This window comes from Octopus sinensis, linkage group LG10 (assembly GCF_006345805.1).
Source record: "Octopus sinensis linkage group LG10, ASM634580v1, whole genome shotgun sequence".
Classification (NCBI taxonomy): domain Eukaryota; kingdom Metazoa; phylum Mollusca; class Cephalopoda; order Octopoda; family Octopodidae; genus Octopus; species Octopus sinensis.
In genome coordinates this window covers 83,457,371-83,484,255 of record NC_043006.1, presented here as the reverse complement: position 1 = coordinate 83,484,255, position 26,885 = coordinate 83,457,371, and the positions used below count along the sequence as shown (strand labels likewise).

Below are 26,885 nucleotides of genomic sequence, written 5' to 3'. Positions count from 1 at the left end.
TAAAAAGAAGGACATTTTTAGTTTCTGTAACTTAGTTTAATAACCAGTATCAATGATGCCATGGAATGGCTATTATCACTTTTATCATACTCGACTCTGTAGCAAAAAGATAAGGAACTCTGAAAGTTTCATGAAGAATAAGGGGGAAAAATATATATATAAAAAAAAAACAGTTAATAAATAAATCACAGCATGTATAAAAATAGACTAAAAAAGGGTAACACTCTTTCTAGGTCCTTTACTTTCCTCTCCTCCAACCCGCTCCATTCATTTTTACTAATTTGGTGAGCTAACCTGCGTCTTGCAGGCCAAACTGATAAACTATCTAGCAAAATATCTCGTAATGTATAAATAAGTATAATCTCTTACATTGATGTGAAGCTTCAGATTTGAGGTCGGTATGTCAACAAATGCAGCTTTGGGTGCTTTCATATATATCAAAGCAAAGCCATTTTAGTAAAATTAATAAGGATAATTTATGTTTTTTTTTTTAAGCATCTAACAGAGTTTCTCATTCTCCTCCACAAATTACTTTTTTTATATTTTTATCTTTTAGTCAAAGAGAGAAAGCAATGCCTATGGCCCATTACAAGGCTACCAAAACTGATGAGGAGGACGATAACCTCAAACCAGAAACCCAGCCAAAATGTTTGCAACAAATTAACCTTTAGCATTTAAACCAGATATTTCTGGCCCAAATATTCTACATGTTTTATGTTCAAGCTGGCCAGATCTGGCCTCTCACACCTACCCTACAATGTTAATCTAAAAAATATACAGCGTAGGAGTGGCTGTGTGGTAAGTAGCCTGTTTACCAACCACATGGTTCTGGGTTCAGTCCCACTGCGTGGCACCTTGGGCAAGTGTCTTCTACTATAGCCTCGGGCTGACCAAAGCCTTGTGAGTAGATTTTGTAGACGGAAACTGAAAGAAGCCTGTCGTATATATGTATATATATATATATGTGTGTGTGTGTATGTGTGTGTATATGTTTGTGTGTCTGTGTTTGTCCCCCAGCATCACTTGACAACCGATGCTAGTGTGTTTATGTCCCCGTAACTTAGCGGGTTGGCAAAAGAGACCGATAGAATAAGTACTAGGCTTACAAAGAATAAGTCCTAGGGTTGATTTGCTTGATCAAAGGTGGTGCTCCAGCACGGCCACAGTCACATGACTGAAACTAGTAAAAGAGTAAAAGAGTCATATCACTGAAATCTCAAAGCTACAAGTTAATACCCAATTAAGTCAAAACAGTGTGAATAAGTAAGCATTAGATTTGACAGAATAATCTGAATGCTAATGGGACAAGTCTACCCACCCAGGTGACCCATGATCAGGTTTGAACTCAGATCACAAAGAGCTACAATAAACACCACAAAGTATTCTGTCTGATGTTCTTACAGCACCACCAATCCACTACCTTGGATTGGTATTTTTTTAATTGGTCCATAAAGGGTATTTAATCATTATAATCAATCAGAATGCTTATTTTATCAATCCTGAAATGATGAAAGCTAAAGCTATCCCTGTCTTCCATTTAATTTGAACAATCCAAAGAATTAAAGTACCAAACGATTTACAATAAAGAGTAATGGTTTAGCTAATTCCCATCAATCTTTATTCAGGTCACTGCCACAGAGAATAAGTAATTAATGCACTCTGTAGAAATAATAGAATTTATAAGAAGCCATCTGACTAAAGACCAGCAAGGTAACAAGAATATTTAACAGAATTACAAGTTCTTTCATATAAGCACAAGCCCTCAGATTTACAGGAGAAAAAGATCTATGGAAATTTCAGTAAGCATGTCATTTTAAATGATACAAGAGGAAGAAGAATAGCAAAATGAATCAGAGAATCAAAAGAAACAACTTTGGAATGAAAAGAATTAAATACTAAATGATTAAAAATAGTATACGATGTTAAGATAATGAGACACAAGCACACACATATAAATATGATGAGCTTTTTCCAGTTTTCTTCTACCAAATCCACTTACAAAACTTAGGTCAGCCTAGGGTTATAGCAAAAGACACTTGCTCAAGGTGCCATGCAGTAGGACCAAACCTGAAACTATGTGGTTGGGGAGCTAACTTTTTAACCATTCAGCCATGGTGTAGATTGATTTAAAATGAACAACAGCAAGACGCTGGGGTTCATTGATTCAATTTTAATACATAAAAGAGAATGCATGTATATGTTCCAAGTTATAGGTCACAGTTTAGCACCTTGGTAGCTAAACTTTTGCATAAAAGTACATCTCTACAAAGTCATGAGACTATGAGATGTTTTCTGAAATTTGCTCCAATTTTAGCTTCAGACAGACAGAAAAAAAAACAAAAAAAACTAAGAATGCTGTATACCCCAAGCATTGCAGTGGATAAGTGAGTGGAAAAGAATAAATCATTTAGAATAATTACTTAAATTAATGCAGTATTTTTACAAAAAAAAAAAAAAGCATGTTTTTCCAGGCCTAGATCTGTTTTGAGCCCTTAGACTCACAAGGCTAAAATTTAACTCTGTTTTCATGGCATATAAGTGACTGAGATTACAACACTCTCCCACCTCCCACTTCCTGAATGGGATATTGGTTCATTGTAGGTTTGGATTTCCAGCTATTGCTGGAACTCATTTGGAGCTACATGGACCGGAGTTTCATGAAATAAAATGTTTTGCTCAAGAACACAACACACTGCCTGACCAAGGATAGTAGATTGGCTGAATTATTAGTGTGTCAGATGAAATGATTTACAGTATTTCTTTCAACTTTTTACAGTTCTGGGTTCCTATCCTGCTGAGGTCAATTTTGGCTTTCATCCATCCAGGGTCAATAAAAAAAATGTACCCCTTGTCCTCCTGAAGTTGCTGACCTTGGAAATCAGAAACGTCTTGGCGTTCTGAATTCAAATTCCACAGAGGTTGACTTTACCTTTCATCATTTCAGGGTTGAGAAAATAAATACCAGTCATATACTGGGATTGATGTAATTGACTCCTCTTTCCCTCAAAAACTGCTAGCCCTCACATCCCCCAAAATTTCAGGTTTTGTATCTATATTAGAAAGGATTATTATTATTATTATTATTATCATCAAGGTGACGGAGTTTAGCACACTGGGCGAAATGCTTAGTAGCATTTCAGCTGCCTTCATGTTCTTTGTTCAAATTCTGCTGAGGTCAACTTTGCTTTTCATCCTTTCAGGGATGATAAAACAGGCACCAGTCAAGCACTGGGGTTGATGTAATCAACTAACATCCTCCCCTGAAACTGCTTGCTTTGAGCTAAAATTTGAAATCATCATTATTATTATTATTATGGAGGTGGCTAGCTGGCATAATCTTTAGCACACCGGGCGAAATGCTTAACAATATTTTGCCTGTCATCATGTTCTGAGTTAAAATGCTGCCAGAATTAACTTTGCCTTTCATCCTTTCAGGGTCGATAAATTAAGTACCAGTTATGCACTGGAGTCGATATAATCAACTGGTCCCCTCCCCAAAAATGTGCCTATAGTAGAAAGGTAAAGGTGGAGAGCTGGCAGAACCATTAGTACACTGGGCGAAATGCTTAGTGGAATTTTGTCTGTCGCTATGTTCTGAGTTCAAATTCCACTGAGGTCAACTTTGCCTTTCATCCTTTGGGGACTGATAAATCAAGTACCAGTCAAGTACTGGGGTCAATGTGATCGAGTGTCCCCCTCCCCACAAAAATCCAGGCCTTGTGCCTATAGTAGAAAGGATTATTATTATTATAAAATCTAATCTTTATGCCTAGGTAAATTTTAAAACATTTTTTGATATTGGTGGTATGAGGAAAAGGTTTTATTAGTCTATGTATAGTTTACTTAACAGTTGTACAATAACAGTAAAAATAAAAACAAAAACCAACAAAATCTGAAAATCAAAAATGAAAGGAGTCAGAAATCCCCGCTCTTTTAGAAGAAGTAACGACTTTTGCAGACATGAAGTGCAGATTTATCACGAACTATTTTAATCTATGACATAACATAATGAAAGAAAGAAGAAATTATTTCGCCAGAATAAGGAATACTAACTAATTCTAATACTATTGCTGTTTCTAACAGACTCTGTTGATGCTTATCGACTTTAGCCACAATGGATGTATTATGAGAGAAGCGTGGCTGTGGAATAACGGTCTTATATAGTGTGTGGGTGTATGCGTGTATATCACTGATTAAAGAGGGCGTCAGCTATGGTATTTACCAGGGGGCCAGTTACTATTTTAAAAAAAAACCCCAAAAAAAAAAAAACAGGACACAATGTGTGTGTGTAAACAAAAACAAAAACAAGTCAGTTGTCAAATATGCATATCAATGAAAACTGTCTTCTATATTCAGAGATTTTTTGTAATAGTTTTTTGCTTTGCTTTTCTATTTTTTTTAAACACAATATCAGCAGCATGTCTGATTTGTCTACCCACACCAGTATATATATATATATATATATATATATATATATATATATATGTATGTATGCTTTTTTTATCCCAGGTTAGGTGCGTGGGCATGTATACTGTTATTTTTATTCATTATGCATGTATACAATTTAAAAAGACCAATGATAATTAAATTATCGTCTTGCCATGAGCTACTGTTTCTCAACCCCACCAGGAGTTCACAAAATAAATACCGGTATCATACTAGAGTTGATTCAGTGTACTCTATCTATATCTGTACTCCTATTACACATACAAGAGCAATGTAGGAACCTCTACACCATCATTCAATCTGCAAGAGATAGTAGCCTAATCTCCCTCAGCTTGTTATGATTCTCAATCATGTTTACTTTGTAGTGCACTGAAGATCAAATGTGATAATTATCAGTGTGCATGGCATGCAAATTTGAAAACACAAAAAAAAATTCAAAAATTAAGAAAAATTATTAGATGACATTGTTGTTTACTTCGATATTATATTTCTGTTAAAATACACCACCTTTGTTTCAATTAATTTTGAATATAACAAAGAATATAACAAAATAGCTGCCATTGATGGTGTTTGGAACATAAATAAAGGTGAAATTTTAATGGAAAGTTTTAATTTAGACCACTTTAAACAAAGAGGTTTGTATCATAAAACCAAAGAAATTCTCAAGATGCCCAAACATTAGTATGAATTTACTAAAGCCTTAAATTTTATTTTCTAAAAAAATCTGTGGTGCACTCAGATACCTCTTGCATCCAACACTACAGTTTAAGAGCTACTGATATCTACTGCAGTTTAAACCCCGCCAAAATAAATTTTTAGGGAAGAGAGTAAGTTGATTACATTGATCTCAGTGATCAACTGGGTGCTTATTTTGTTGACCCCGAAAAGATAAAAGGCAAAGTTAAGCTTGGTGGGATTTGAACTCAGAACCTAAAGAGTTGGAAGAAATGCTGCTAAACAGTATGTCTGATATACTAATGATTCTGTCAGTATGCCAATGATTTCTGATTTTGCTAGCATTTTTTATAAAGGTGGGTGATGATAATTGGCAGTGAACAGATATATAATCAATTAAATTAACTCAAGTATCGAACCAGGAATAAAGTTGAACCTGGCATGATTTGAATTCAATAATAAACAAGAGCACTCAGTGAGTGCAAACCTCCACCAAGGTAACACCAACATCCTCTCAACGATTAGCCAGAGATGATTTTTAAAATGAGAATATCTGAAATAAATTCGACTGCTCTCACAAACAAGAATACTAAAAATGAACCTGACTGCTCTCAAAAATTAAGAAAAATAATCAAGAATCCTTGTCCGGTATCGGATCGATCCCAAAATCTAATCACTTTGTGCCAGTCGCTTGGCCAAACATCCCTGAAAGTTTCATTCGAATCCATCCAGTGGTTCTCAAGATATCTTGTCCACAGACTAACTAGCAAATAAACAAATGTGACTGAAAACAATACCTCCGCCTTCATTAAGGTGGAGGTAATAATGTAAGGTTGCAAGCTGGCAGAATAGTTAGCATGCCGAGCAAAATGCTGAATGGCATTTTGTTCACTGTTATGTTCTGAGTTCAAATTCCACTGAGGTCAACTTTGCCATTCAACCCTTTGTGGATCAATAAAATAAGTACCTGTTGAACACTGAGGTTAATGAAATCAACTTACCCTCTGCCCTGAAACGGTTGGCCTTGTGCCAAAACTTAAAACCGATATTTCTTATATTTGCCACAAGGGTGATAGATAAATGGAACATTACAGGGACAATAATTCATCAATGATAATGAATTATGCCACTAAGCATTTCATTAACAACCCAAACAAAATGCTGAGTGGCATTTCGTCCATCTTTACATTCTGAGTTCAAATTCCACTGAGCTCAACTTTGCTTTTCATCCTTTTTGGGGTTGATAAAATAAGTATCAGTTGAACATTTGGGTGGATGTAATAGACATCCACTCTACATATGGCCACTAGACTTCCAAGAAATAGCAGCCAAATTCTCTCAAATTGCACCATACCTTCCTAATAAAAGAGAGGTACACAAGACAGCCCTGTATAAATATGAATACACACACACACACACACAAACTTATGGAATAGCCAAGCCTGGGACGCCTTTGATTATAGACCTGTTCGATCAGAAGTGACTTGAGATGCAAATGAGGGTGGGGACTAAACAACAACAACAACCGCAACAGTGTGGGTGTTATATAGAAATAAGAAATTGTGACATTTATGACAGATAAATAGGATTTTAAATTTTGGCTCAAGGCCACACAACTTTGGAGGAAAAGGTATGCAGAGTCGATCTGATTCTCGTACTTAACTGGTTCTTGTTTCCACCGCCACCGACAACGACGACAACAACAACAACAACAACCAGCCAGAAAGATAAAAGCAGAATTGAACACTGCGTAAATATTCTGTCATTCTATTTTATAAAACACGTGTGACCAAATCTAAAACAGTTCATGTACAAAAATAACACCAATTTCTTTTATTTGCCACTAGGTCGACAGATGGGAGACAAATAATACTACTACTACTAATAATAATAATAATAATGAAAAGTGAATATCAATATCGAAAACTGAATGATTATATTGCGTTCGCACGGGATGTTTTCGGAAGAATCAACTTCGTGAATCACACACTTAAATCACATCTGCCATTTAACGACATTCTGATCGTGATAAGTTATAATTATTTAAACAGAAGTATCATTCTAGCTTTAAAAGTTTCCAACTAACCCCTAAGACAAGACTCTAAAAAGGAAGCAATGAAGATGAAATAAGAACCTGCGCTATCCTAGGTGAGCAAAATAAATCGAACAAGGCAGCGACCGTACAGGTATTTTCCGGCATACAAGTCGAATTTTTCTGAACAAGATTTACAGCCAAATGGCAGGTCGACTTATACACAAAGACGACTTTGGAGGATACAAATTTCATGAAATGCAGCAGCATTTGCAAGGATAGTGAGGATGTCTGAATGTTTATACTATGTTTACACTATATACATCGACTTGTATGCCAGATAATATGATTGTAAGTGACAGTGACTTCGAAGTTTAACTAAGGAAGGCTTATCAAACTATAAATGTCTATAGGTAAAGTGTTAGGCTTTTATATATAACCACACACATGTGGCAAGCTGGCAGAATCGTTAGCACATCAGGCAAAATGCTTAGCGGCATTTCGTCCGTCTTCACGTTCCGAGTTCAAATTCTGCCGAGGTCGACTTTGCCTTTCGTCCTTTCGAGATCGATAAAATAAGTACCTTCCCTAAAATTGCTGGCTCTGTGCCAAAAATTGAAACCAATATATAACTAAACATACATGCATATTCTCATTATTATTTATAACCGTGAAGCTACGATAATGAGTCGGGTATGTTTAGTTTTAGAACAACTTAAACCATTAACTGCAAAGGTGCAAAACTGGAGGCCGTTGATTGAATCTCTGATGTAGCATCATAACTATAATTAGAATATTTACACTACGTATTGAGTTCTAATTCCCCAATATGTACAACCTTTATATATATATATATATATATATATATATATATATAGGTTTGACTCGGTGTTTTTTAACAGCCTCTTTAATTTAATGCATGCCGATGTAGTGAAAAGGTAACACAAATACACCTAATACGTCAAAATCCTGTTTTTGTAATTTTTCTCCCATAATATCCCCCTCGTCCGTTGTCCTTGCGGCGAATAAAAGCAATAAATATAATTTTCTTCCATACAAACACATACATACATCGGCATTTATTCTGGCTCTTTACGTACTGAATTCAAAAGCTGCCGAGGCTGACTTAGCCTTTTATCTTTTCGAGATCGATAAAATAAGTACCAGTTAATAAACACTAGTCAATATAATCGACTGCTACACCCTCTACCTAAATTTCAGGCCTGGTGCCTATAGCAGAATATATATATATATATATATATATATATATATATATTATGTGAAATAGAAAGATGAATAATCTTGTAGTAGACACAATATGGTCCCATTATTCAATCGGATTTTGGTAATTTGTGCCTTTCGAAACACGTGTAGAATGAAATAAAACGATTTCTGTTCAATCTGCGTTCAGCTCCATTTCTTCAATTCACCAATAATGTTTTATATATATATATATATATATATATATATATATATATATACATACACGTGTTAATTTTGTTTGTGTGTACATATTTCCACATATTATATAATACATTATAAAAGTTCATAACATAAGTATTTAAAAAAATGCTCAAGAGGTTAGGATAGTTCATTTTAGATCAACAAGTATATATATATATCAATGATCATCTTTGTTACAAGCGGAGGTGGTGTAAAGGAATTTGAAATAACAAAGCCTCATGAAGCAGAAATGAATGAAGACACACCTGTTATATTTTGTTGTAAAGCGTGACCTTTTCCTATTCGATTTGCTCTCCCGATCAAATATTTATATAGGTAATAACGATCTCTCTCCCTCATATATATATAAGATTTGCTGAAATGACGGGTTAAGCTGAAGAAAAAGTCAGTTATAGAGGTAATTAACTTGAAGTGTTTAGGTGTTGTTTACATTATTCGATATTGATCTTGTTCCATGTTGCTTTTTGAATAAGGGATCGACTAGAAAATTAAAATAAATTAAATTAAATTAAATCTGTCACGTCCAAACCCCTACTTACGATACGTTATGAATGGAAAAGAAGGGAAAAAAAGAAAAAGAAAAAAAGTGGCAAGTCATCAATGAGGGTTCGAAACCGGGACCCAGATACGACTCGATATAGGTGGAGATTAACTTTCAAATAAAGTAACACCGCAATATGAAATCTATAAAAGACACATACATCTTTAGAGAGCTCCCTCCCCGCACATTAATGCTGGATGTAGACAGAGTGAAGCCCTTAATATATTTATATAAAACTGGGAGGGGTCCCCTAACTGCAGAAGGTCTCACAAAAATTGAAAACATATGTCTTGGAATTATTATGGTTTTTTGCTAACTAGCCACCAATATTATTATTATTATTATTTTCTATTAATAATATCTTCATTATGTATGTATTTATGTATATATATAAACAATGGAAATAGTTTCAGTTGAAAAATAGAGATTTGATCACAGTCTTAGTTTGGATGAAAACGTAGCGCCAAAAATCATAATTATAGGAATGTATAGCACAAATAAATAGATGAGATTGTTCGGCTTTCATGCCTTTCCTAGAGCAGATTGTGTTGCGTATAAACAGCCAAGAAAGAGAGGAACCATTACAAGAAATAGCAGTCAAATCCCCATCAAAATCACACTTTGCATTCTTAAAACGGGTAGTGGGAATACACAATGAATTGTATAAGTCCACATATATATATTTTTTAAAAAAGGGTGTGATCAGAGGCTGGAAGTGTTTTGATCTGGGTCTTTTTTCTTTTTTCTTTTTTTAAGGGCTGACATCGTGGAGACTTTTAAATAACAACAATCAACACAGAAAATGAAATGACATTGTAATGTAAAACAAAATCATTTTGGGGTTTTTGAATTAAAAATAGGAATTTAAAGAGAATTAGTGGTAGCGCAAGTTAGGGGGGAGCCCAGAAATAACAACGAATAAAATCCCTAATAAATAAAGCGGGGACAAAGTAGATAAACAGATATGAGAGAGAGAGAGAGAGAGAGAGAGAGAGAGAGAGAGAGAGAGAAAGAGAGAGTGAAATGGAGAGAGAGACAGAGAGAGAGACACAGAGAGAGAAAGAGAGAGAGAGAGAAGAAGAAATGCCTTGTCTCACCTTGTGTGGAGCATTCAGCAACTTGTGGACGGCCCCTATTTGATTACATAGTGGTACATCCTTATGGAAAATGAATGTTGGAGGTCGGGTAGGTTCTAGAAACATACTGGTGTTGGAAAATGGGTCCATGTCGTCCAGGTATTGAACACGACATAGTAACGTAGCGTCCGATGACGCCATGTTGATTGCGTTTAAAGGAACGATCGTCTCTGTCTGTCAGTTTGTGCAAGTGTGTATATATACGTGTATGTGTGTATATGTGTGCGAGCTTTCAGGCATTTCTGTGTGTATGCGTAGATACGAGTGAGCGTCTGTGTCTATGCGTATGTGTAGATACGAGTGTGTGTATGTGTAGATACGAGTATGCGTGTGTCTATGTGCGTGTGCTGCTTCTGTTTTATCGTTACCTTCCTCCCATCACCACTTGCAGCCAAATTTCTTCTTACCTCTTGTCAACAGGCTTTTCTCCTCTCCCTTCTACTACACTCTGTGTACACCTATCTCCCTCTCCCTTCCAACTCTCTCCCTCTCATTGTATTGTGCTGTCACACATTTTGTCCCTCCCTCGCTCCCTCTGTTGCTTTCTTTTTTCTTTTCCCCCTCCTCCAGCGGTATTCTGTGAGTCTATCTATTTCTCTGTCATTCTGTCTCTCCCTCTCCCTCTCTTTTCTAATTCTCTCTTTCTTTCTGTCTCTCTCTTCTCGTCTGCTTTGATTTGAATTTTAACCTTATATTTTTCTCTCAATCTCTCACACCCTCCTCTCTATCTCTTTATTTTGTTTATATTGTTTACGTTTTCTCACTAACCTCTCTGAAACTTGCCTTGTCATTATCTATCTATCTATCTATCTATCTATCTATCTATCTATCTATCTATCTATCTATCTATCTGTCTGTCTGTCTGTCTGTCTGTCTGTCTGTCTATCTATCTATCTATCTATCTATTTTTCTATCTATTTGTCTGTCTTTCTATGTTTCTGTCTATCTTATCTTATTTTCACTCTGAGCATGATTCTTTTTTCTCCCTGCTTCTTGTCTTCTCTGTCTTTCCATTCCGTCAACTTTACACTTTATCTCTCTCTCTCTCTCTCTCTCTATCTATCTATCTTTGCTCTTCTGTCTAACATTTTCACTAAACTCATTCCCCCATCCCTTTTCAGATCCTTACCTCCTCTATCTCTCTCCCTCTCCATATTTCCCCCTTACAATTATCTTCTTCTCGTTTACTCCTATATCTCTTCCCCTCTCCCTCCCTCTATCTCTCCTTTGCTTTCTTTCCCCAAACTCCACTCTCCTTTTATCTGTCTCCCTATCTTTAATTCTCTATCTACATGACACCATGTCATCTTCTAAAATAGCCAGCCACCTCACTTCATCCCTTTTCCCCTTTTCCCACCGCCATGCTTCGACTAATCCCTATCTCTATCTTCTCTACAACCCCATCGTTCTGCTAGCTGTATTTTCTCTTATCAAAATAGACACCCACAACGCAGCATCAACAGATGCCAGGAAGACGTAATCGGAACGTGGAGACAAAATTTCGTCAGAATGGGGGCTCAAAAAAAAGGTACTGCAATAGATACGCACACGCGCACGCAAACATATTATCTCGGTTTTTATCCCAATTACACACACACACACACACACACACTCTTACTCATACAATATATATTGGTCGAGTCAGTCTCTTGCTTGTCTGAAGTTTCACCTGTGTCCACAGTCAGGGATAAGGTACGAGAAGGGTCTTGATGGAGGTTATATACACACACAAACAAAACAGGAAAATATACTATTTATTCTCCATTAAACGTGTTTCGTTTTCCAATAAAAATCACAAAAAATTACATATTATATAGACATAAGAGATTTCCTGTTAGAGAAATTGTCAGTCTCCAACTTACGACCCATTGTATATGTATAATTTCCATCATAAATTTTCGGCCATGATTTGCCTGATGAACCTATGAACGCACAGGCGAAACTCTTGAGTTTCATGATCAAACGACATGATCAAACGAAAAATATTGATCTCTACTATAGCCTTGAGTACTCTTTCTTCTGACAATCAACACTAAACGTATGTTGTGTGTATGCGTGTGTGTGTATGTGTGTGCGCGTGTGTTTGTGTGTGTGTATCAACTAATCTTGAAAAAACCGTAGGGTAAAAAAGGAAATATAACTCTAAACAAAACATTAATAAACATGCCTAAAGACACACACACACACTGTTTTTAAAGCAAGAGGGACCCCTAAAATGTCATACAAAACTCAACCCTGAATTAACAGAATATAAATAAATTTGTTTATTTTGCACTGACAACGCAACCGGTTGTTTCGTTCAATGAGCTTCTCAGAGTATTTCGAGAAACTCAGTGAGGCAGAACAACATATGTTTACTTTCTACACACACACTATTATATATATATATATATATATATATATATATATGAACGGCAGTTACTTTTCGTAGTTTTAGTTTATTGGGCTATGGTAAGGTAAAGGTATATTAGCTTGTCTGTAAATAGTTTCAAGATTAGTTTTTATCAACACATTCATTCTATCAGGCATCCAGATTACAGAGTGAGCACCTGAAAAGGAGAGACTAAAATATAAAGGATTTAGGGAATTATGTCAAACACGAAAATAGCAGTGTACGGTGCAGTTAATAACTATGGGGTATCGTAGTTTTGTTGGAATACCACAATGTCGTAAATTGTTTCAAATGTGAAAAAATAATCACTTTCTGATAGTAAGCAGAATTTTTTAAAAGCCGTTGCAGAAATTGAAAGTGGCGTATTTATAAAACTGGCGTAAAACATATTGCAGAGATCATTGATATGAAACTCGATAAGGTTATGATGCGAGTCAGGTGACAATAACGGCAATAATACTTTAAAACATCTGGATGGTTTTGAATAAACTACTGATCAGAAACTGTGATTTCAAACAAAAGATCTAAGTTCCAGAATAATCTAAATGATTAAGTGGCTCTAAAACTAACATTCTCAAAAATATATCAATCCATGTTATTTTGAGGAAAGACTATTGCTAATACACTAAGCATAAGCAACCTTTTTCGAGAAGCAGGCCGCATGTGAAATGATTAATTATTAGTCGAAGTACACTGCTAAAAAAAATTCAAGGTATTTTGTCATAAGCGTGGCATACGGAAAATCCCGCGAACCGTAGTTTGCCCATGACTGTAATACATGAATGACAAACCATCAGTCATAGCCAAGCAAAGGGAACTAATTTACTGACGTCTCTTTGGAAAGGGACTCCCCTTTCTGAAGAAATAAAAATAAATAAATGAGCTCTTATACTGGTTGCGTGAAAGGTGAATGGAAATGTGAGAATATGTGAAGTCTATAGAGTAGATCTAAATGAAAGAATTTGTTCCGCTCCATTATTCAATTCCCAAATACTAAATCGATATTTGTATTATAAAATGGATTTCTATCAACAGATAGAAGTGTGTTCTAAAGCAAGATAAATTAAAACGACAAATGCACCAATTTTTTTCCCCAGAAAGACACGTCTTTTATATGGAAGACACGATCCTTCAAACACAGCTTGCACTATCTTTCAGAGAGCAATTAAACATGTTGCTGGAAGTCATACCGATAATGTTTATTATTTATGAAGATGATGCATATATTAGTGAAAAAAAAAGCAACTTCAAAGCCTAAATTTTAAAGTAGATAAGATAATAAAAATGGTGGAGTTATCAAGTAAAGTGAGCAAACGAACTAAGTCACTGTCAGAGATTTATAAGCGCTCGCACGCGCACACACACATACACACAGAGGCATGATTGAATGATTAAGAAGCTTGCTTTGCAATCACGTAGTTTTGGGTTCAGTCCCAGAGTGTGACATTGTGTTGACCAGTGCTTTATGGAGCAATCTTGTTGGACAGAAACTATATGGAAACCCGCTGTATATATATATATATATATATATAATATATATATATATATATATGTGTGTGTGTGTGTGTGTGTGTGTGTGTGTGTGTGTGTGTGTGTGTGTGTGTGTGGATGGATGGATGGATGAATGTGTATAGAAATTATTCAGGCTGTATATCATTGTTTGAATCACTTCGTAAACGTAGTGTCCTATTTCTATGGGAAGTTCAACAACAAAAGGTATTTGAGCATTTGAAAAGTGATGTTGGTGTCAGAACCAGTGGCCCATATTTAGAATGCCAGGAAAGAGATTACATAAACAACTGACGGAAGTGGAAAACCTATATAAGGAAGACTTTCACATGGCGGCCATTTTGTAGGGAGATATTTTACTTGGCCGAGGATCGGAATGGGTTTCAGATCATAGACCACTTGGACACACACATGCACGCAAGCACACATACACACACACACACACATTGATAAAAGCGAAGTTCTGTCTGTCCGCCTGGGACCCCTGTATCTCATTCTATATTTGCTCTTTGGAATCAGGATGACCCCGGGATTGAAAATCTGCCCTTTATTTGGTTCTTAAACATCTAGCATTGGGATCTGATTTAAAGCATTTGTATAGCTATTTCTAGCAGGTGAAGCTTGCCTGATTCATGCCATCTTGGTTGGCATTTATTAGGTGACGTCAGAGATCAAAGGGGAGATAAATGATATTCGCTTCGTTAATTTTAGGTCTAGATAAGAACTTTGGGACAAATTGGCCAACAGTATGATTTCAACTGAGGACTGGAGCAATAGAATGATTGCATTACAGAATTAATTCGCATCCGTCCTTAACTTCTGATCAAATACCACGGGGGCATATAATCATTCTAGACGTATTATATTCATGCTATTTTTTTTTTATTTAGTGACAAACGAAAAATATGCCGCCGATAGTTGTTGACAAACAACGGCAGTAATTTTATTCAGCTGAATACACGTCATTGATTGGTTGAAATTACCGAAATACTACAACTTTGACGTGAAATTACTTCGTAAATAGAAGTTTTTCTCAAAAATGTTAAGAGTAAAACATGTTTTATATGACACATTCTACCAGTGTCCGAAATTTGAAAGTGTTTAGTTACAAAAAATTATTTTTTAAATCTGTACGTCAAAAGGTAAAGATCCGAATTATTATTTAAATTATTTAGACCTAAGAGTTTAAATATTTTTTCCTAATACACAACATCAGCAATGTAAATTGTGTGTGTGTGCAATGTAACGTTGAAAATGTGTCTACATTAATTTTAACTTGTTAGTTATGCTCTAAAACAGAAACTACGCAATAAACCGTTTCTTACGCGTTTAAAGATCTTAATTTGATTTAATGGGGAAAATAATAATTAAGCTCATTTCTCGGTTAACAAACCGTTAAATGTCGAAGAAAAGCGAATACAAATTGCACCGGAAGCGACGATAATAAAATCTCATACATACATGCACCGAAAACATCAGCAAAATAGTGAGGTAAAGGGAACCGGGGGTTTCGTGCAGTAGAAGTGGGTTTAGGAAAACGCTGCCTGTTTGAGATCTGTCGTCTGTGTGAAACAGTTCGCCCCATCGTAACGCTATAGGTATTACCAGGGATGCATTTGATATTAGATATGTAGGCTACCATTTAAAAATTTTTGTTGATCTAATGATATATGCATTCTATAAAAGACTATGGAAGGACGTTAGATACTCACCAAGAAGAAACTCATGTGATAATGTAAAATGAGTGAAGCTTTATTAAGATCGTACCTGTATGAGCAAAACAGGTTCACAGACATTGAAACAGCTTTAATTACGTTCTATGCATAGCTTTCACGTTATATAAATATAATGAAGTTATGTAATTTCATTCGTCCCTTTCACTTTCTACTGTTATTTGCTTGCACCTTTTTAGGACACAAAACTCCACATTAGTCCTATTATTATTATATGACGAGCTTAATGCATCGAAGAAGGAAAGAAAAGCAAGTCTGTTGGTCAGCACCTGATAACATGAAGCACACCTGCCCGTTTATGGTTGCCCTTTACTTTGATTATTATAATTTACTCAATTTATTCAATTCAAAGTGTGTTGAATCTTGGAAATATACCGAGTACTGATTGACTCAGTCTTAAACACTAGATGGTCATATTTTTATCGGCAATGGTTCACCTTTTGTATCACAAATATCACTTCAGCGCTCAAATGTTTTATCGACGTTCTCGGCAGTTTACGGGGGAAAAAAATTGGGATCTATTCGCTTTGACCGGCAGATTTTTAAAATAATTTCCATGTAACTAAACACTTTTAAACTTAGTATACTGGTAGAATGTGTTTATAAAACATCTTTTTCTCTTGGCTTTCTTGAGAAAATTCTGTAGTTTGTAAGATATTTTCTTCAATTTCGGCAATTTCAACCAATCAATGACGTCTACTGAGGTGAAAACATTCTCTGCCATAAACATTTTCTGGTGGTGTCATATGAAACTGTGGGTCTTATCGGCGTGCCTTTTTATCACTGTAAACATCCGTATAAAATTGGTAAATCACGACAGATCGAGAACGGTATATAATACCCCTTTTTATATTAGAAGAAGCAAATACAAAAATACTAAAGAAAAGAAAGAAATTCAGGTTAAAGAACTGTTAAATGTTTCTGTTGCTGAATCTGTTTGTAGCCTCCATGAATTGGAAGATCTTATTTATGGTTGGTGGATCCTTGAAAGGCACTGCACCTGCTATCTAACCTTAGTCTTTCTCTCATAGAATTGTAGTGGATCTTGCAAGCATGAAGGGGATTCGATCCACCATAGCCAAATTTAAATTAACACTGCAACAGAACTTTTCCCACGATGGAACAATGGCTTTTCTCTGACAGCAGTTTTACATTTTCTAGATGCCTTTAGCTAGGCCGAAATAATGTCTTCACCACTTGACCCTGTCTAACCTCTTCTACTTCACCAAAAGCTAGAATAGAAATAACAAGACCACCAACTAGATCTATTGTTCTCAATGATATGTCTATCCTTCTGGATAGTTATAAAAGCAAGAACACCCCAAGCAAAAATCAATCGGTGACGATTCAACGAGTTCAGTTACATGGTGACGATTCAACCAAGTAGTTACTTGGCGACAACTGAGCGAGGCGGCTCGTGACGGCTCAATTAGTTAGGGAACGGACTGCTAGAATCATGATCACAAGGAATGTAGCTACTAAAGACAAAGGCAAGCGAGAGAAATGAAATTTACTGTCAGCAACTGTGAGACAACGTCCCACAACCCTACAACTTTCACTAGCTCTAATTATGTTCTCTTACATCATCTATCGCTATCTGTGGATTACTACTAACAATTTGTGTACGCCAAACTAAGCAAAAGAAAAATTCTACCACATCTAACTTTCTTTCGCATGCTTTTGGATTTATCATAACCTGCCCATCGAGGCAACGTATTGTAACGTAACGGTAATTAAATATTTCCTTAAAACTTCATGCATTGTTCATCTTTCACATCCTACAACATGCCGTTATAACAACAAATTTTTAACGTTAAACTGCTGACTCCGACATTTCATATTATTGTGTACCTAATCAATCTTACTTGTTACAATTGGTAAATACACTAATTAAAACCTAACCGTTACAGACTGGTTATTTTTGCATGAAAGCGGAAGACATTGAAGTAACTATAGCAGTAGAAGAACAAGTGCAGAGTCACTGAATCGGAATTGATAGCCTGCAAACATTTAATTTAAGGTTTATTGGAATACGAAAGTATTCCAAATATTGGATTAATCTTAAACACCCTGTCGGTGTGCATAAAAGTTGAAGGTTGTTTAGTACTGTAGTAACAGAAACAAACAAGTGCAGAATCACTGAATTGGAATTAATAATTTGCAAACATTTAAGGTGCATGGCATCTCGGAAAAATTCCAAGTATTGGATCAATCTTAAACAACCAGTTGTTCATAAAAGTTGAAGGCAGTATACGGTATACAAGTATTCAATGTTCCCCACTAATATTTTGTTGTGGGAGGGCACGAAATTTGCTTGTGTGCGAATGTTGTCTTTCTTTACAAATTGTGTGCATTCATGCGAATAATGACTTCATTAAAAAGAATTCGATTTCGTGTTGAAAACCATATACGAGCTTAGAGGGAAGATCGCACACTAGTATGTAGTACGATATAGCCCTTCAAAATGCATGGCCCGTAGCATATGTTCTCTTTGTTAGTGGTTTAATCCGGCGCTGGTGATACTTACCCAATAATTAAATTGATATAAGTGTCTTCACACTCTGCCACGCACACACACTCAACGTCATGCAACGCATATAAGAGACGGTATAATAAGATAAGTTTATGTATTTATATAGGTACGATGAGTGAGACGAAGTTGGTATATATAAGAACGTTTCTTATCAGACTCCCTATGTTTAATGACCTTGTTTCCCCTTCTCTATCTGCCCCAATTTTTTCTGTTTTACTGCTCACTGTTTGACGTTTCCCGTGAATCGGAAGGGTAGGGGAATTCAGTGTTCATATCTACAGTTTTTTTTTTTATAAGGGCACTTAGTTTGACTTAAGAACTTCAGATTGGATCTTTTAATAATAGCATTACTTGATGCATCACAGTTAGTTAGATCTCAACCAAACTAATTACCTGACAGTGTGTGTGTATACTTGCATACTACGGTCGCCAGTTTTCTTAGTCATAAAAAAAAGCAAAAAAAAAACTTAGAATGTTCAAAAGCTGATTCACAAGTTGTGTTGGTTATTTATACTTCTTCTTTTTTTATTATTCCACTAAATTTCCTATTTTTTGTTATTTCGACATAGCCTTAAAGGCGGTAACAAGTGTAGAAAGTTCAATTTCAGAGAATTGTCGAATGTTTTTTTATAAATCAATTTTTGAGAATTTACTATCAAAAGCGATCTGTCTGCTTTTCATTTATCATACTTTGTTTTATCCATTCTGATCGTTGTTACTGCTGCTATAGTTTAACTCCAGGTTAGCCCTGATCGAGGAGAACTTTTATCAAAGACTTTCCTACCGCCTTTTATTTTAACCAGGTTTGGTGTGTTTAAGACTATTACATCATATAACGTCTCTCATATTTTAAGACAGTGAGATATAATTTATTGGAAATTTAGCTACTGTTACATACAGGTCGAGGCTCACTTCATAGAAGATCCCTCGTTGGCTTGTGTTCTGTACATTATAATCGTTATAAAGGCGACAAATGAATATACTGAGCGTTTAAAATATATAAAAATACACGGGCTACATAGCCATTCTATGTACCGTGAATGCAGGAATGAGTTGCTCGCATTTATGAAGTTCGCATGTATAAGGCTTACAATCATGAGATTCAAGATTCAATCCAACTTCGGGGTACTTTGGATAGAATTTTTCATCATAGCCTTGGATCGGCCCAGGACTTGTTAGTAGAATGGAATAAACGGAACTGTGCACTCGCTTTCTGTTTATTTACCCTTTCTCTCTCTAGCTGTCTCTTCTTTTTCTCTTTCTTTATTCCTTTCATTCAGCCTGTCTTTTCTCCGTGTTCTCTCTCTCTCTCTTTCACCCTTACCAATATCTAAATATATCTTCCCCTCTCTTTCTCATTTCTACTTATATCCATTTTCCCTTTCTCTCTTCTTCATTCCTACCTATCTATATCTGTTCCTGCTTGTCTTTATTCTTTCTTTCTTATCTATATTTATTCCCTTGTCTCTCCCCCCTCTCTCTTTACTTCCTTATTTACACACACGCATTGTTGTCTTTTCTCTTAACATCAAGGTTCAAATCGTTCCAAAAGGTAATGAGAAAATCTTTGTGTGTGTCATTTTGGAAAATCTTTGTATGTGACAATTCAAACAAAATATCTCAAGGTTCATTTGCCGTTGTCACGAAACACATAACATACGATCAAGACGTTAATCAAAGAGTCACTTCACGTCGCAGACGACCAAGACGATTATCAAAAAGTCATTTTCTCAAATGTCACAAACACTTGTTTATCGGATAAGTAATATCGATTTGCTTTCGTAGTTAACTGTCACCCAAAACAACCGTTGAAGATGTCAAGAATAATCGTGGATACATGCTAATTTGTACATTTAGCATATATTTGCGCACACGAACGAACGTGTATGCGTCGTGTGCGTCATCATTATTTTACGCCTGCTTTCCATGCTGACATAGATTGGAGGATTTTGTCATTGGTACTTGGAGTGGATGCCTTTCCTAACGTCAATCGCTTTATGGAGTGTATTGGGTTCATTTTACTACTAGTAGAGAATTTATCATGCTCTTAGCAAAGTTAAAAGTCTTTCTTGTGTTGTCTCATTTTGTTCGCCAACCAATTTAAAGAGTGTATTGGGAACGCTTTTAGTGTGGCACCAGCACTAGAGGAGCTGCCTTGTCTTCAGAAGGAGTCAATATTATACTGTCTCCATTTGTTTAAAGTGAATGTGATTGAGTGTGTGGCAGAAGAGAAAGTAGTGGCAGAGAGAAGACCAGAGTGAGGTAGTGAGTAAAGAAAGAGTATGACTGTAAGGAAAGGAAGAGAGTGCCAGAAGTGAGATGATGGTAAAAGAAGAGTAATGAAAATGAATGGAAGGCAGCTACATATCAGTTGTTGGTGAGGACATTGAACACAGAAATACCTTGACCAGCTTACACGATGGTGGTGAGACTAGGTAATGATGGAGTGGATTGTTGGTGGTTAGGAACAAGAGGGGTGGTCCACCCTTGGTGATGCTTTTATAGGGGCAGCGCCTTTGTGTGTGCTGCATAAGTCTGGAGTTGGCATGGCACACTCAAGGGCTGCTCCAGGTGGTATATACTCCAACTACACCACTGTAATTGGGTAGAATTTAAGAAAAAATACTTATTTGAAGTTCACATATAAGAAATAGATACCAGATCATTTATGAACAATACCCATGCTGTTTAGGTGGAGGCACATGGCCTAGTGGTTAGAGCAGCAGACACGCGGTCGAGGGATCGCGGGTTCGAATCTCAGACCGGGCGATGTGTGTGTTTATGAGCAAAACACCTAAGCTCCACATGGCTCCGGCGTAAGGTAATGGCGAACTTCTGCTGACTCTTTCGCCACATCTTTCTCTCACTCTTTCCTCCTGCATCTCACCTGTGACAGACCGGCGTCCCATCCAGGTGAAGAACCTATATGCCAAGGAAACCGGGAAACTGGCCCTTATGAGCCAGGGATGGCTTGAGAAGGAACAAACATGCTGTTTAGCACCCTATCCAGTAGAAGATTTATTTTGCACTCACTATATGCCACGAAACTATAGTCAAGAGCTAACATTCTCACAAGGCCCACCCAGTCTACAAGTCATTCATTCATTAGCATTTACTGAGTATATGCTATTGATTCATATGTATAGTTTAGTTACAAATCAATACTATAAATGGAAGATATGCTACTTATACATGCCAATAAAACTTGTATATATAAGTTATGTGTTAACAAATGCTTGTGTTAACAAATGCTTGAATAGTAATATTGGAAATCTAGGAATGGGAATCTTGGAAAATGGAAAATAAAATCAATGAAACTCTTCATTTCCTGTTTCTTCCAAAGTAATTCTACAAGTGGGACTGTAAAAATATGTACAAGATTTTGGTGTAAGTATTACTGTGATGTGAACAAATTTGCTTCATGTGACCAAATGGATCTAGATTTGATTCTACTGCTCAGCCCTTGGGAATTACTGAATGGTTAAGAAGAAGTTTGTTTCACATCTCTGAGGTTTTGGATTTGATACCACTGTGTGACACGATAGGTGAAAGTCTAAAGTTGACCCAAGCCTGGTGAGTGAAATTAAGTAGATAGGAGATGTAGACATGTGCTGCATGGATTGTATTTGTAATTTAATGGTCTAATTGTGACTATGTTGTATCATGCTCAGGATGCAATGTTGCCTATTCACAGAGAGAGAGAGAGAGAGAGAGAGAGAGAGAGAGAGAGAGAGAGAAAGCAGACTCTAGTATTTGACTACTATATTATTTGTTCACCCTGGATGTATGAAATGCAAAATTGTCATTGACAGCATTTGAACTCAGAGTACAGAGAACTCAAACAGCTACCACAAAGTGTAGTATTCATTCTACCTGACACTCTCATGGTCCTGCCAAGGTGCCTAGCAGTGGGACTGAACAGAAACCAAGTGGTTGCAAAACAAGCTTCTTAACCACACAGCTATGTTGAAAATTAAATAAAATAGCTTTGTCACATTTAACCTAGATTAGGTTAACATAAAATTTTGACAGGAGGTTCATAATTTAAAATAATATAATAATAATGAAATTATTGTATACAGCACCACAACTTGTCAAAAGTGCATATAAAGTATATGCAGTAATGTAAAAATGTCTGGAAAGTGAACAGTGTATGAGTCAGATACATACATGTGTGTGTATGGAGGGGAGAAAATCAGGTGTAGTGTTGGCGAATCTCAGGAAGCATGGAAGTTTTGAAGGATGCAGTGCTCCGACAACTAACAACTGATGCCGGCAGTCTGTTCCATGCTTCAGCAACTCTTAGCGTGAAAAAATGTTTCCAAAAGTCATGGGAGCTGTGCTGTTTTCTGATTTTGTAAACATGTCCACGGGTGTTAGACAGGTGGAGTTTAAAATACTTAAAAATGAGAAATTTGTCTTATATAGAATCAGGGACTGACTCAGGTGGGTTGGTACCAAAAGGGTCAAATATGAAACAATTTGCAAAAAAAAAAAAAAAAGAATTGTATTTAGACTCTTCCCTAAAGTTAAAAGAAAGAATAATAATAAAAAACATTATTTATTTGCTAATCATTTATGTTTTGTGTAGATAGAAAGGGTTTAAATTCAACATTTAATCTTTTATATATGAACAAATCATTATTATTAGGTAGCTGTAACCAGCTCATGTTGTTTTGATCTTTGTGTGATAATCCATAAGATAATAACTAGTTTATTACCTAATGTATAATATTAGCTGATGGGAAAATAACGAGTTTATGATTACTGTTTTACACAAGACATCTGCTATTCCCTATTGTATTAAGCTTTGTGGGATAAAAAAATTTGAATCAAATTTAGCTGAAATTCATTTCATCAATTCAAATAATATTAAGCTGTTTGACAATAACGGACCAAAGGGCTGGTTGGGTTCTTAAGTGCAGATGGTAGGGAGCTGGATTATGTAATTTGTATTATTTGCTTTGGTATCATACAGTTCCAAGTTTATTATACTGTCCTGTTAGAAATGGGCTCGGCCAAATTTGATCAAATAAGTACAAGTAGAAATGATCAAATCATCATCATTGTTATCGTTGTTGTAGTCATCATCATCACCATCATCATCATCATCCTCATCATCATTGTTATCATCATCATCATCATCCTCATCATCATTGTTATCATCACCATCATCATCATCATCATCATCATTATCATCATCTTCATCATCATCATCGTCATCATTGCTATCATCATCGTTGTCGTCGTCGTCGTCATCATCAACATCATCATCATAATCATCATCATCATCGTTGTTATTGTTGTTGTTGTCATCATCGTTATTATCATTATTGTCATCATTATCATCGTCATCTTCATCATTTAATGTTCATGTTCCATGCTGACATGAATTGGATGGGTTTGAGAGGAACTGACGGTCCCAAGGACTGTATAGTGCCCCATTGTTGACTTCAGTATGGTTTTTCACAACTGGATGCCTTTCCTAATGCCTACACTACCTCAGAAAAAAACTCTACTTCACCTCTTATGTCAACATCAACAAAGGGAAGGTAACACAGTGATGAGGATGGTGATGATTCTCATTTAACATCAACAAAAATATAACAAAAACAAAATAATGGTTTCAAATTTTGGCACAAAGCCAGCAATTTTGGGAGAGGGGATAAGTCGATTACATCGACCCCAGTGCTTAACTGGTATTTAATTTATCAGTCCTGAAAGGATGAAAGGCAAAGTTGACCTCAGCAGAATTTGAACTTTGACGTGGTCGATGCCAGGGCCACCATGACTGGCTTCCGTGCTGGTGGCACGTAAAAAGCACCTACCGATCGTGGCTGTTGCCAGCCTTCCCTGGCACCTGTGCCGGTGGCACGTAGAAAGCACCCACTACACTCACGGAGTGGTTGGTGTTAGGAAGGGCATCCAGCTGTAGAAACACTGCCAGATCAGACTGGAGCCTGGTGCAGCCTCCTGGCTTCTCAGACCCCAGTCTAATTGTCCAACTAGCATGGAAAATGGACGTTAAACGATGATGATGATGAATGTAAGGATGGACGAAGTGCCACTAAGCATTTTACCTGGAGTATTAACGATTCTGCCACCTCCTGCCTTAAGCAAAACCACAATAATAAAAGTCAATAATAAATGGTTATATTTTCCAACATCACACAATCTGGAAGTCTCCACCTTCAAGAAATTGAAAGCTTCACTCCTATGTAACAATAACTGAATATATAAATAAATAAATAAAAACACATCAAATAAAATACATTAATAAATAATTAAATAATTAAAAATAAGAAAAGTCATAAACATATAATACATGTTGTATTTTTCTGGTATTTCTAACTAATTCAATCCTTATTCTCTTTAAACATGTAATATGAATTCAATGGGGCCAAAAGGTGTGATTCTCAGTGCAGGAGAAAACGAATGCCAGTAGGGATCAAATTAATAACTTAGAGCATATTGATTGATAATTGAATGCACACTTTCACTGACTGAGTCATCAATGGCACTGATTTTGTTTGGTTAATGAGCAAACACAAGCTTTACATCATTGACTTGCTGAAGCTTCTCCAGTAAATGACTGCCGATGAATGAACACAAGCTTTTATTGATTGGTTATTGATTGCAAACATTTAAAAGATTGTTCTATGAAGACTCTCTATCTCTTTCTCTCTATATATTTTTCTGTACTTCTCTCTCCCTAAATCTGCCTAATTCTCTCTCCCTCTCTCTCTCTTTATCTATCTGTCTATCTATCTATCTACCCATCTATCTATCTATATCTCTCTCTATGTGTGTATACACACACACATATATATATATATATATATATATATATATATATATATATATATATATATTATATATATATATACATACATATATATACATACATATATATATACACATACATACACATATCTATCTATCTATCAATCTATCTATATATATATATATATAATAGAATAATGGCAGTTGAATGGTATTTATTGGCCACCAAAGTGGAAAGTTGACTAATTACTTTCAGACCTTCGTTGACCGCATAATTAAACACCAATCTTTATTGATTGACATTAACTCCAATATTGACTAATTACTATTGTGAGTGCTCATTGATGAAACATTGGATAAAAACAGTAAAAAAATAAATGTGGCTGAGGTGAAGATAAATATCTGTGAATCACTGATGACAACGATGTGTTAGAATTTAACGAGGGATCAGAAATTGGCAGAGGAGGTTACCCGGGTGTTTTTAGTATTACAGTGAATTTCTTCACATAATACAGAAGCATTTCTTTGATCTCCAGCAAGACTATCAATGATTGTTATTATCACTACTGACGAGGTAGCAAGCTGGTGGAATCATTAGCATGCTGCGCAAAATGCTTAGAAGCATTTTATCTGTCTTTACACTGAGTTCAAATTTCGCTGAGGTTGACTTTGCCTTTCATCCTTTTGGAGTCGATGAAATAAGTACCAATCAAATACTGAGGTTGATGTAACTGACTAGCCCCCTCCCCACCCCCCAATTTCAGGCCATGTGCCTATTACCGAAAATATTATTATTATTATCACTATTGTGGTGAGTTGGCAAATCATAAGCATGTTGGGCAAAATCCATAGTGGTATGTCATATGTCTTTATGTTCTGAGTTCAAATTCTGCAAAGGTTGATGTTATCTTTCCTTCTTTCAGGCTTGATAAAATAAGTACCAGTTAAGTACTGGATTCAATATAACTGACTTGCCCTCTTTCCCAAAACTTAAGGCCTTGTGTCTATAGTAGAAAGGATTTTCATCATCATCATCATCATCATCATCATCAATATCATTGAGTGAGAGAGCAGAGCATGCCATCAAAGTGACACTGGGGTAAAATATATGAAGCCTAGTATACCCAACATGACTACCCGTCTGATAAGGGTACATCAGGCACATACATCACAACCATATGTGCACGACATGGTGATCTCATATGAAGATAAACAGTGCATGATCTTGCAGGTGGGGCCCAGTTAGAATTTTATTCATGTCGAGTATCCCATCCCGTTCAACAGGTACCTGAATAAGGGTTGTTTAAGGATGATGAACAAAACACCCATGTTTCCAGAGATGAATTATTCAAAGCCAAAAGAATTCCTCTCAACACATGGCTATGATGCTCCCACCACTGCTTCTGCTTGTGATTAGAGATGCACATATCGTCAGCTAGCAAGGAACATGCTAAACTGGTTAGGTCAAGCACTGACAATCAGATCTGTAGTATTGAGTAGAATATTTGCTGTAGCCCATCTTTATATCAAGACAAAACAATGTACATGATAACACTTCCAATCAGTTACGGTCAGAAGCTGTGAGTGCTACTACCTGGTACTGCATCAAGGCATTATTACCATTATTATTATTATTATTAT

General features: G+C 36.0%; 1 protein-coding gene across 9 annotated transcripts in view; it reads right to left on the bottom strand.

Annotated features, from left to right (window-relative positions):
* LOC115216655 (FH1/FH2 domain-containing protein 3) overlaps nt 1-26,885 on the bottom strand; it is a 168,283-nt gene that overhangs the window by 127,681 nt on the left and 13,717 nt on the right. For 2 of the 9 annotated variants that reach the window (XM_029786156.2, XM_029786158.2), the window contains exon 1: nt 10,256-10,739. The exons of 6 other annotated variants lie outside the window; for them this stretch is intronic. In XM_029786156.2, coding sequence (XP_029642016.1) covers nt 10,256-10,435 — 180 coding nt within the window. In that variant the 5' untranslated portion in view covers nt 10,436-10,739. Of the gene's footprint in view, nt 1-10,255; nt 10,740-26,885 lie in introns of those variants that run through there. One more of the 9 variants, XM_029786157.2, reaches the window with a different exon arrangement.